Genomic DNA, 12,648 nt, shown 5'->3' with positions numbered 1-12,648 from the left:
CAGAGGCAAAATTACTCAAATAGTGTCACTGTTTGAATACTTATGGACTTGACTGTATGTGATGATACAAACTAAGTGTAGAAGGAGGGCTGGAGGGCAGGAATGATCACTAATGTGTTTCTCACCTGCGTGCCACTGTGTTGATTACAATGTTGTCGGGCAGAAGATGGGGGGGACTGCTGGTCCTTGCTGGGTGGGGCTCACTGAGGTGTCAAACACACAATCAATACACAGCAGAGTTTGCGTGCAAGCTCCCTTGAAACTGCATATCTAACTCTGGCAAGGTATGTCCAGATAATGCTCCGGGTAGCAACTAGCAAGGCAGATATTGATTTTGTTGTTTTTTTTTTTTTTGTTTTTTTTTATTGACTAAAGGATAATTCTTCACATAATGGCATATCTGGAGCTTGAGGTGGGAAAAGAGCTCTTCCGATACCTGTCTAGACCGTTAAGCAAATCCTGACTCCAGCGTCCTGGACTTTGGGGAACAGGCTCTGTAGGTTCCTCTGGGCTGAGAAGGCAGAATGGGGAAAGGAAAAACGAAATAGAGGAAGCAATGAACAAATGAGATTTAGGATGCAGTGAAATATCAGAAGAACCATCCAGCAAAGCTGGAGGACACAGTGATTGCTAGAAGCCCAACAGTGCCACCATGTGGGTATTATATAGAGAAGGAGCCATCACTAAGAGTAGAAGACATCAGGCTTGCTCAACTACCCAGTCATTAGGAAAGTATTTTTAACGTACCCATCACTTAGAGAGAGGAGATCGTGTGTTACTGCTTCCCTGTTGCTAGGCACTGGCTCGGATTCAACACTACAGGAAGGAACGGGGGAAAATATATCAGGGCACCTGTTTTGTCAGGTATACACACATTATAACAGTTTATAGAACACATTTAATGAAGACTAATTTGGGAAATCCTCGTGTGCAGTTGTGGGAGCAAACGTATTTGAAATATGGATTATTTGCTGATTAAGTGAACACAATGGCAGTTGGCCACCATCTGTTCAGTTGCCAGGTCTACTATGACATGAATGAGGAAGTTGTTAGGTCTTTTTTTTTTGTTTTGTATTTTTACCTGTCCTCGATGTGACCCCCCGCTGAGCCTACTTCCTCTTCTGGCATCACCGGCTTCTTGACCTCAACGCTGGAGATGGTATAAACAATTAATATCGGGCGAAGCGTTTTGGCAAGAAGCACAGCTGAACATAATAAATGCTTCTTTAAAACAAATTTTTTTTGTATGCTTGCCAATACCTGGTTGAGTTTGTGTCAAAAGAAATGAGCGTGTCAGACAAGGCAGCGAGTGTGCCGACGCTGGGGCTGCGAAACGAGATCAAGAACAAAAGTGTGACATTCCAACGTCGCTTTCCATCATTCGGTGTGAAAAGAAGGAGTGCAAACATTCCACATAAGCAGACAAGAAAAATAAATAAATAAATAAAAATTGAAAGCGCTTTTAACACTTTGCTGGGCAATTCAAATACAACTAGTTGCAGCAAATGCTTGAATAAATTTGATGGTAATGTGTGAATCATTCATACCTGACATCATTACACATTATAATTTACAATGTGAATACTAAGTATGCTGCAGCATGTGGCAACATAGGTTTTGATTTATAGCAATGGTTTTCAAAGTGTGAGGTTTGAGATGTGCCCCCCACACACACACAGAGTTCTTCATAGTTCGCAAAAAAATAACTGTAAACACTGTTAACCAACAAAAGAGCAGAATGGATAAGATTTTAGTGCGTAAATCTTCCAGTGAGAAAACGGAGTTTGGGGCAACCAAAAAAAAGAAAGTAGAGGATGATCTTTGTTTGCTCCTCTCCACAGTGCATCCCCGCATCAGCTGCCTGTGCACGTCAAAGACCCAGACTTATTGCTCACACTAAACAAGAGGTGAGACTAGAGGAGAGACTAAATATGTCTAAAAGTTTAATTAATATTATGTTAAAATGTGTTAGTTATGTCAAAGACATTTAAAAACACACAGAAATGTTTAAATGTTAAAAAATGATGTTTAAAATATGACAAAAGGTAAAAATAGAAGAATAGAAAGTTTTTAAAAACATGCTTAAAATGTTTGAAAAGGGTGTAAAATGTGTGAAATAGAAAGCTCTTTAAAAACTTTACAAAGGCTGTATAATGTGTAAATGCATAGACAGTTCCTTAAAAACACATAAATACATTTAAAATGTGTTTAATGTGTAAAAGAATAAAAAGAAACACACAAAGATGTTGAAATTGTGTGTATGTGTGTCGGTGGGGGGGAGCAGTTATTCATTTCTTCTCTGAGGGGGGCTCACTCTCACACACTTTGAAAACCCCTGGTTTATAGGAACATCTCACCTTGGGTTTGCAGAGTCTTCAAGTTCAAGGTTTGTCTTCAATGCATCATCATCTGTGATGGTAGACATCAAGACAGAAGACACTACTGTAGATACACCTGGGGTACGTGATGCCAGGGTAGAAGACACTGCAGCAGGTAACTCTAAAGGTGATGTTGCAGCAGGTTTGGCCGCAGTGGGAGATGTTGCAGCAGGTATATCTGATACTGGAGCAAATGCAATCAGAGAGCTGTCAGCTCCCTCAGAAATGACCGAGTCCATGAGGAGTTCAGGCATAGGAGTGTCCACCTTGACACACCGAGGTTTAAGACCATCTTCTATAATGGAGACTGATGAGGTTCCTTCTGTCAGCACCTCTGGTGGAACTGGTTCATCACTAGTGACAGTTGTCTTAACAGTAGTGGTGACACTCGTCTTCACGCTGCTGTCAGCTCTGCAAAACAGAGATGATGAGTTTGAGATTGATTGCTCATTAAACTCAACATGGTTGTTTCTGACAAAGGAAACGTGCAGAATTTACACGTCCTGTGCAGTGGATTGAGGAGCGATGGTAGAAGATGTGTTGGAGATGGTGGCAGGGGAGGAGGGTAGAGTGGTGGCAGGTGCTGTAGTGGCAGCACTCCCGTCATCTTCATCATCAGTAACCTCCACTCTGCATATTTGTAGACAAGCACACACAAGTGCAAGTGCACGTAGACTTTTTCTTTTGGCTTCAGTGTCAAAGCTATTAGAGGTGCATTTTTTTTTGTTGTTTTGTTTTGTTTTTTTTACCTTTTAGCCACAAATGATAGAGTGTTGTTGACCACTGAAGTGTCGGGGTTTTGCTCTTTAGACCTGGGGGATTTTCCACACACAGCTTTAATAAATACTTCCATAAAGCAAAAGCACTTACAACTACATATAATGAATTGTGACATCTGAAGGTGAAATGTAAAGGGGTGTTTGAGGCGGTAAGGTGTTCAGAGAGCGACGTAACATATGACACGTACTCATACATCTTAGCAGCAGAAAGCACATAAGAACGCTGTCTGCCTGCAGAGCTTTTCAGAACACTGCTGGCTGCCTCTGTCCTGTAAAATGACTCATTGTAATGTTAATGTCATCTCTTTCCCGACTGTGCAAAATCAAATTGGATGGTGCCAGCTGAGTCTTACCGTTTCTCCTGCTCCTCCGAACTAAGCCCGTCCTCCAGGTTGTCTGAGGACCTCACAGTGTGAGGCGCTCTAAGGAACACAAGTACAAACATCAAACTCAAGACAACCGACACGGCAATTAACTGGAAATGGGATTTTTGCACTCACAGTTTCTTGTAGTTTTCTGAGGGTTTTTTAATGAATTGTTTTGAACCACTGTAGAGAAAAAAAACGTACATTATTGTACAAATTAGCATATCCAATAATATTAACATCCTTTTTCAACAAGACAAGTGTTGTACCTCGTGTCGTTAGATGTTGGGGATGGAGCAGTCTTTTCTGTGTTAGTGAATATTCCTCTGGAAAAAATAAATAAATAAATAATGCAAGGCTAAAATAGCCTCGGCCGTATGAGCATTATCTTCTTCATAATGTGTATTATAAAGTGTATTATACATTTGGTCGATAATTCATGCAGATACAGTTTGTCCACAGTAGGTTCTGTGATGAATCATATGTGCACAACTTAATCATCGGTCTTATCAGACAGTTTCACCGTGCAGCAAAGTACAGAAGAGTTGGGAGGAATAGGATTAAGATCCTGTTGTCTTATGTACAAACACGAGGTCTGTCAATAAAGTAATGGTCCTTTTTATTTGTTTCAAAAACTATATGGATTTCATTCATATGTTTTTACGTCAGACATGCTTGAACCCTCGTGCGCATGTGTGAGTTTTTCCACGCCTGTCGGTGACGTCATTCGCCTGTGAGCACGCCTTGGGAAGGAGTGGTCCCGCCCCCTCGTCGGATTTTCATTGTCTGGAAATGGCGGAATGATTTGGGCTTTTTTCCATCAGAATTTTTTCAGAAGCTGTTAGAGACTGTTACTACAGCTTTAAGGACCCCTTTAAGGACGCTCGGCGCGCCGCGCTCCGAGCTGCGACAATGCGGCACAACCACCGGACCATTTCTAAACGGATGGCTCTGTGGATACCAGACCGTCGTGTGCTCTTTCTTTGGTTATCACAAGAGCTGGACATCAGCCATTTTCCGGCAGATTTCACTTTTAACAAGAGATTTTGTCATGGAAAGCCGCGCGGAGGCTTTGCGCGTAAAGACCGATTCGCTTTGGAAGCGAGACAAAGGAACACCTCCGTTTCGGCGTGTCAGAGGACAAGATTGGACATGTCTATCTCGGCTTTCAATGCTTACCAGTCCAGTAAGTATCAGAGAAATTGTGGAGAGCTGGACATGTCCAAACTTGTCCTCTGACACGCCGAAACGGAGGTGTTCCTTTTTCTCGCTTCCAAAGCGAGAAGGAGGACCGTTACTTTATTGACAGACCTCGTACCACTGTCGCAGCTTTTTTGAAACATGTTGCAGGCATCCATTTCAAAGTGAGCAAATATTTGCACAAAAACAATAACGTTTATCAGTTTGAACATTAAATATCTTGTCTTTGTGGTGTATTCAATTGAATATAGGTTGAAGAGGATTTGCAAGTCATTGTATTCTGTTTTTCTTTACATTTTACACAACATCCCAACTTCATTGGAATTGGGGTTGTACATTTTGTACAAGTTCAATAAAGCCCCTCTATCCATCAATCAATCAATCAATCATCAACAATATTTTATTTCCGTTTTAACAGCATCTGCAGGAGGGCATGCATGTGCATACAACATCTTTTGAGAAGAGCAGAAGTTAGCTTTGAGTTACTGGAAATTAGAATACATGCTAATGTTCGCAAAATGTCTTGTAAATCACTCCAGAGGTGTTATCAGGTTACAAAAAAAGCATTTTCAGTTTTAGAAGTGTTTATTTGTCAGTAGCTTTTGCATAATATATGAGAAACAAGTTATAAACCGGTTTTGGAGCATGTTAACCCCCAAAATATGAATCAGCTGCAAATCATGAATTATCCACAAACTATGAATTGCAAAGTGTGAATAATGAAAAAATATCTTGATTGCAAACCCTATCTCAGCAAATAAACAGTAGTAATAAACTGGTTGTAGTATGATCAAGAAGAAATGCTTCATGAATGCTGTGAGTTTGGTGGCACTACAACATGTTATACTGTAGTTACTGCTCATGTTATTACTTATTTTAATGATAAAAATGACTAAAATGAATTTTTTGCACATTTTTCCAAACTGAGTGCTGTAGTCTAACCAGGAGGAAACCACTGATGTGTGCTGTGGAGTTTGTGTCACTGCACCTTACAACAATCAATCAATCAATCAATCAATTTTTTTATATAGCGCCAAATCACAACAAACAGTTGCCCCAAGGCGCTTTATATTGTAAGGTAAGGCCATACAATAATTATGTAAAACCCCAATGGTCAAAACGACCCCCTGTGAGCAAGCACTTGGCTACAGTGGGAAGGAAAACTCCCTTTTAACAGGAAGAAACCTCCAGCAGAACCAGGCTCAGGGAGGGGCAGTCTTCTGCTGGGACTGGTTGGGGCTGAGGGAGAGAACCAGGAAAAAGACATGCTGTGAACAATGATGCAACTGAAAATTTAAACAATGAAAAATTCCCTTAAATTTTTCAAAAATGCATTTTTCCAAACTGAGACCCAGCAGGAGACCATTGATGTGTTCAGTGAATGTGGTGACACCACACCGTACACCATGGAATTTACTGAATATTTTTCTGGTGTCTCTTTTCATTTTTGCACTTTGTAGATGGTCCCTATGCTTCTGATTCTCTGTCGCCTGCTCATTCAGATCAGTGTTATTTTTCCAGCTCAGAGGACAGTTCATATGGATAAAAATAAGATTTAGCTCATTGTCTACCTTCCTGAGGTTAGAAACTAGTGTTGTTTGTTTTTCTACGTTTCTCTTTGAGCCGTGAACTTTGAACTTTTGAATATCTTTCTAACTTCACCTGAGTCTCCAGGGGAGGTTTCTGTCCTCCCTGAGTTTGACACCTGCGTGTTTGACAGGTGCACCGCCCCAGGTAAACTCCCCACCTGCCACTATCCCCGGAGCAGGTCATGCGCAGCGGGACTGGGCGCTTGACACCAGAAGCGAAAGTCTGTTTGGGGCTCACCTCCTGACCTGTAGTGACCACCCCCCACCCAAAAAAAAAACCCAAACATTTTTGCAGAGATAGGGTTTGCGATTAAGAGAGACCAGCCAATGACATCATGGTGCCGCTCTACTTGGATTGGCTGTCTCCCCCACCCCTCAAAAAAAAAAAAAGGAAAAAAGGATTTGCATGATTCATAGCATAAAAATAGGAACAGAATGTGACTTTTTAACCTCTTAAAATAGGTCAAGGTTAGCATCTTTGAAGTTCAAGTCCAAGGTCTGTGTCCCAAGAATGTTGTCTGTGAATTTGAAGACTCTGGTCGTAATAGCACTGGACTTATGCTGAACAAAGACGGACGGACGGACAGACGGACACAAAGACCATATCTGATGGCCTGGGGTAATAAAAACCCTGGAATAATTGCTATTTATTTTAAGTTCCAGAAAAGACTAAACATAAACATTTTTTTTTACATACCTTAGATGACCCCAAAACACAAGCAGAATGTTTCTAATAATAAAAACCAGCCTCAGTTGTAGATATTCAAGAGAGTGTACAAAAATCTTCAAAAATATTACCTGAGAGGAAAGTTTGAATACATTGGTACCTAAGTCATTTAATTCATGGGTTTTAAATTCAAAATGGCATCCAAAATGGCCACCAAAACGCAGTTTTTGTTTAAAACTCCCCAAAAATCCTTCATAGCAACAAACAATAAAATTAATAACAACAGATCATATTTTGGTGGGCATGTTAGACGCCATATTGAATAGTTGTTATTTTGGGGAGTATTTGGATTGTGTTTTGATGTCATCTAAAGAACCTTTAAAAAGTTGGTTTGGTTTCGCTATGAAAGCTGTGAAGAAATACTGCTGGAACAAGAAGCAAGCCGGGGGGGGGGGGGGGGGGGGGGGGGTGATGATTATGGTTTCATGTTAGTTCGTCACAAAATAATTTAAAATATGTCAGACTAATTTTCAATATTCAAATATGAGGAAGCAGTTTCTACATGGTATTACCTAACAGTTTCATTACCTGAACAAAAACTGAATAAATATTATCACTGAATTCTAAATCCTATTGGGTCACTTCACATGTTAAGATTGATTCAAAATGTCCCATTTAGTTCCACTTTTCAATCATCTGCCTTGCATGTTCGCCTTAATTCAGTTTTATACATCAAACCTGGGTGGGTACCTGAAACTGACTATACAAGCTTTTTTGTCATATACTGTATGTTCTGTGTATTCTTTAATGCCTGTTATGTCAGTTGACAAAAATGACACTAACAGACTGAGGTTTAAATCATCTCAAAATGCACCTGTTGCTCTTACCTGATCATAAATCCTGATGATGGCACTCTGGTTGAAAGCAGAGATTCATTATCAGAAAAATCGTGTTTCACAATTGGTTCTGAAATACTTAGCAATTAGCTTTATGCCATAATAAACCAGTTACTTGTCATCTTCAGCTTTGGTGGGTGCAGGAGTGGGTTTTGGTGGGGAACTGGTTGCTGGACTCGACTCAGTTCCAGCTAAACGACTGGCTCGTACTTCTGCTACCCTGTATGGATACACTGGAACTTAGAATTGCCATTTTAGGACATTGAAAAAACAGAAAAAAAAAAGACAAATGCACTATTTAAAACATAGGTAGCACATATAACCCCTGTCATAACAATCTATGGCGCATTGGCCAAAAATGCAAAATGAAAATCATTTGGGACATGTCCAAGTCCTTGTCAATATCTTACGGGGTGTGTAAAATAAGCACAGTGAGAGCTGTGCTCCAAAGGGGTTGGTTTATCTGGTTCAGTATAAATGGTAGCTTATAGACATATCATGAAATCAACCAAACTGGGCAACAAAGGGCACCTCGCTGCTGCACTGAGTGAGTACAAGTAAAAAAGCAGGGAGAGGCTTCTGTGGAGGATCAGTGTGGACAAGGTGACCAAAAAAGATCAAGCTGAAAGTTGTGACAGTTGATTAGCGCCTATGTGAATGTATCCATTAACATATTTATTAACCACTGCGCCTAACTCATGCATTTAAGGTATTCCTGTTTCAGCTGGCTTGTGAGATGACAGTAGATAGACCTGTTTCAGTACTTTTGTCTCTCTTTTGTGTACTTTTTGTGTGTGTGCCTTGATGCGGTTGGAGTGATCTTTCTTTGTCTATTATAAGGTTGGAGTGTGTGATTAGTGTTTGTAATGTATTGTTGTTAAAAGCACAGGCTGGTACACATCTTAATGATATATTATCACATGCTTTTTATTGTTTCCACGTTTAACATCCAGAAAATGTCCTGTGTCCTTGTCCACACGGCCCCGGCTGCGGGGAGGAAGAAAGATGGCATTAAAATGTGGCACAAAATAGAGTTATTAATGTTTTGTTTCCTTCTATTTGTTATTCCTTTTATTTCATTATTATTTTTATGGTCAGTTCAGTTTCGTGGTCCTATTGTGCTCTGTGTGGTGAACCTGCTTATGAAAGACACATCTGAGTGCTGCATTCTTAAAATACCACAGTCATTGCTCCAGATGAGTCAGACTGTAGACTTGCTTTCAGGGCACACTCACACTTGGGCCAGTTGTCATGTACTTTGTCCAAGCACAACTGTGCTCACTAATTCACGTCAATACAACATGAATTTTGTTTCGAAAAAGAGGTCCTCTCCCACACCACAATTATGGAGGCACATCACTGACACATTATTGACTTTGCATCTTATTTCGAGTCATTCTGGGGTGTTACATGCCTAGCCTGATAATTTATGGAATACAGCATTTATCAGAAATTCATCCCCCATATTATATCCCCCAAACAGCATTTATCCCCCATATTTAAAAAGGGGGACCAGAGAGTGTGTGCCAGCTCTCGATCTACTGGTCAATCTTCGTTCCTGAGGGTTGGGTCATGACCAAAAGAACTAGATTGCAGGTAGAAGCGCCCCAAAATGGGTTTCCTCTGGAGGGTGTCTGATGTCTCCCTTAGAGATAGGGTGAGAAGCTCAGTCATCTGGGGGAGCTTGGAGTAGAGCCGCTGCGCCTTCATGTTGAAAGGAGCCAGCTGAGGTGGTTCGGTCATCTGGTAAGGATGCGCCCTGCACGCCTCCCTAGGGAGGTGTTCCAGGCACGTCCATCTGGGAGGAGACCCCGCGGAAGACCCAGGACTAGGTGGAGAGATTATATCTCCACACTGGCCTGGGAACGCCTCGGGATCCACCAGTCAGAGGTGGTTAATGTGGCACAGGAAAGGGAAGTTCGGGGTCCCCTGCTGGAGCTGTTGCCCCCACGACCCGGTGCCAGATAAGCGGTTGAAGATGAGTGAATGAGTGAGTGAGCATTTATCCATCAGTTGTGCTGCACATATGACAAGACAGCAGTTGCTCAATGACCATGTTTAGTGTTCATCAATTACGTGCAACATCAGACCTATTTTAACCCGAAGATTTTTAAATGAACTGAGAAATACCACCCAAATAGTAATAATATTAGTTAACGATTATGAAAATTTGAGGACATTGGGGAATTTCCTTTTGAGGAAATTGATGCAAACAGACCTGCATGGGGATCTGCCATCCATGGTGGCAGCCTCATCTCGTCAGGCAATTTCACCGAGCTCTGCCACCGCCAACATATTGCCAGAGTGTCTCGGTGCCAATAGCGGCTACACAGCGTATGACAGCTCTTCACTACTATCATCAATTTGATGTAAAGACCACATCGCATCACTGACATCAGGTCCAAGATCCCTGCTCTGGCACGGTTAGTGATCACACTACATGTGCACCATGCCCGAGTCCAACTGAATCATGTCTGAAACCACCTCTTCAAGCGAGGCCAGACATGGTTCAGCGTCAAGCATGATACAGAACACTCCCATTAGTCAAACAAACTGAACTTTTGGGGTCAAACGTGCTCCAGCACCGTACAGACCATGCCTTATTTTTAGATGAACACATCCATGGGTGAACAGATGAGCACAAATATGTTTGGTATTGAAGAAAAATGGGTGCTGGGTGTGAAAAAGACAAGTGCGTCGGGTATAGACTAGCAAAGACGCTTGCTTTGCATCATGTGTTGCTTTGCGCGCCGTAGAAAATGCCACAGTGTCATGGTCACAGCCTCTTACCATGGTTTCTCTTCTGTGGACATGTCCTCAGATTGGGAGTGACGCTGCATCCAGCTGGTGTCATCTTTCAGTTTGTTCTTCACTTTGGTGGTACTGAACACAGCTTCTCTGCCGCCGTCTGAGACTAAAAACATTTCCATGTCAAGCACCTTCTGAGAGTTCTCACATCCCAAACTGCATCATGTTTTACTAACATGTTAATCACCACCAGCCTGAGGACATTCAGTCCCGTTTGATACCAAATAATCAAGAACTTGTACTTTAACGCAGGGTGGTGACAAAACATAACACACACACACACACACACACACACACACACACACACACACACACACACACACACACACACACACACACACACACACACACACACACACACACACACACACACACACTCATCAGCCTGGTATACGGAGACACACCCTCTGGTGCTCTGCACCTTAATGGGCTGAAACACGTCATTTCACATTCAGATCACGTCAGTCAGTATAATCACCTTTTGATGTGGTTGTTTTAGACATTTCCCTCTCTGCTTTGGTTTGTTTTCCTTACAGGCCACCTGAGAAATATGCTGAAATCCCCTGTGGATGAAAGACACAGATCCTGCTGAACAAACAGCACCATTTACAACATAAAATTCAAGTTTTCTAGCCCTTCCCACACCACGTTCCCAAGAAAGAATATGTGGTTTGTTCAAGAATTCCTCAGCCTCATCCTTCAAACATGCAGGAGATCCTGTCCGACCACTTCGCTGGTATTGTTAAAATTTGGACGGACACACAGACACAAATGGATTCCTATTGGTCCACATCAGCAAATGTGGACCAGGCAAATAATTTTTTAGGTAACGTAAGATAGGGGAAGCACCGATACAACAACTGTCACTGTATGTGAAGGTAAACGCCAAGTATAATGCAATACTTCCAAATACGTAATGCAAAAACATCCTGTAAGACTCCCCAAGGCTGTAAATTCACTTGGTTTGAAACGTGCTGCCGCAATACCCTGAGTATTGGTGACACAACAAATTAGAAAGGGTGTAAAGATAAGGGAGGGGAAGCTCAAATGACATCAGTCAGACTCTTGAGTCCGTATGATTAACATTAACAAAAATAAAGCCTTCAAAAACAAGCAAAGGGGCAAGAGATCTTGACAAGGAAACACCCAGTTAAAAAAAAACCCCAGAGGATAAACATAGATCTACAGTTCAAACAGAACACCACCTTTGAATCTATTTGACAGCATGATTTCTTTGGTGTTTTGTTCTTACAGCTGCTGATTGTTGAAGCTTTCCAATATCACGTAGAAGCCAGACAGGTTGTTAAATCCTGTTGGAAGGCCTCTCGGGCAGGGTGATCAGCGGGTACCCAGATTGACTTGGAGTCGATCAAAGTCCAGCCGGCGTAGTCGAGTCTGCAACTGTGAGTCCCACAGTGCACCAAAGGAGAGTCTTTTGTGTCCGACAGGTGTCACAATCCCAAGTGAACAGGTAGGGGTGTGAACGCTAACAAGCCCAGCCAGTCGAGGAGGGTAGATACGGGGTGGAGCAGCGTGTTTGTCTACCCATGTGTGTTGAGCAGTGTGTGTACATGTGTGGGTGTACGCAAGACAGGTTGCTAGGAACTCATTTGTGTTTAATATCTCTCTGCTTTAGAAGGTGTGTGCGTGCACACGCCTGCCACATAGGTGGCTGTGACAAAAATAAATAATAGAAAAGAGGCTCAGATAAGTCAGTGGGGCAGCGGAGAGCTCAGTCTGGCAAACATAAATGAAGCGACCTGCTGTAACGACTCCTGTGGGACGGCTCCTCTCACGCTCGGTGGGCAGGAAAACCCCAAGCTGCACACATCGTTAAAACAAGATCAAGAGTGAAGCTGGCAATCCAGGCGAAGACGAACAACAACAGTGGACTGCACGTCTGTAAAAGGCAATCTAAGCATTTACAAGATTATCCTTTCAGCCTGACGATCAACTGGACTGTTGA

The 12,648-nt window shown here is 42.1% G+C and overlaps 1 protein-coding gene across 5 annotated transcripts in view; it reads right to left on the bottom strand.

The window, feature by feature from the left end:
* Positions 1-12,277, bottom strand: part of znf185 (zinc finger protein 185 with LIM domain) — a 29,596-nt gene extending 17,319 nt beyond the window's left edge. The window contains exons 1-17 of one of the 5 annotated variants that reach the window (XM_034181339.1): positions 11,935-12,276; positions 11,161-11,245; positions 10,665-10,788; positions 7,990-8,094; positions 7,866-7,892; positions 3,792-3,848; positions 3,658-3,705; positions 3,511-3,579; positions 3,346-3,426; positions 3,128-3,190; positions 2,877-3,008; positions 2,358-2,789; positions 1,261-1,326; positions 1,082-1,150; positions 748-816; positions 437-511; positions 126-203 (exon numbers count right to left, since the gene is read on the bottom strand). In XM_034181339.1, coding sequence (XP_034037230.1) covers positions 126-203; positions 437-511; positions 748-816; positions 1,082-1,150; positions 1,261-1,326; positions 2,358-2,789; positions 2,877-3,008; positions 3,128-3,190; positions 3,346-3,426; positions 3,511-3,579; positions 3,658-3,705; positions 3,792-3,848; positions 7,866-7,892; positions 7,990-8,094; positions 10,665-10,788; positions 11,161-11,185 — 1,520 coding nt within the window. In that variant the 5' untranslated portion in view covers positions 11,186-11,245; positions 11,935-12,276. Of the gene's footprint in view, positions 1-125; positions 204-436; positions 512-747; positions 817-1,081; positions 1,151-1,260; positions 1,327-2,357; positions 2,790-2,876; positions 3,009-3,127; positions 3,191-3,345; positions 3,427-3,510; positions 3,580-3,657; positions 3,706-3,791; positions 3,849-7,865; positions 7,893-7,989; positions 8,095-10,664; positions 10,789-11,160; positions 11,246-11,934 lie in introns of all 5 variants that reach the window. The other 4 variants (XM_034181340.1, XM_034181341.1, XM_034181342.1 and 1 more) reach the window with 4 other exon arrangements.
* Positions 12,278-12,648: the final 371 nt, after the last annotated feature.

This window comes from Thalassophryne amazonica, chromosome 11 (genome assembly GCF_902500255.1).
Source record: "Thalassophryne amazonica chromosome 11, fThaAma1.1, whole genome shotgun sequence".
NCBI lineage: Eukaryota > Metazoa > Chordata > Actinopteri > Batrachoidiformes > Batrachoididae > Thalassophryne > Thalassophryne amazonica.
Note: the sequence above shows the minus strand (reverse complement) of the source record. Positions and strands in the feature narration are given on the sequence as shown.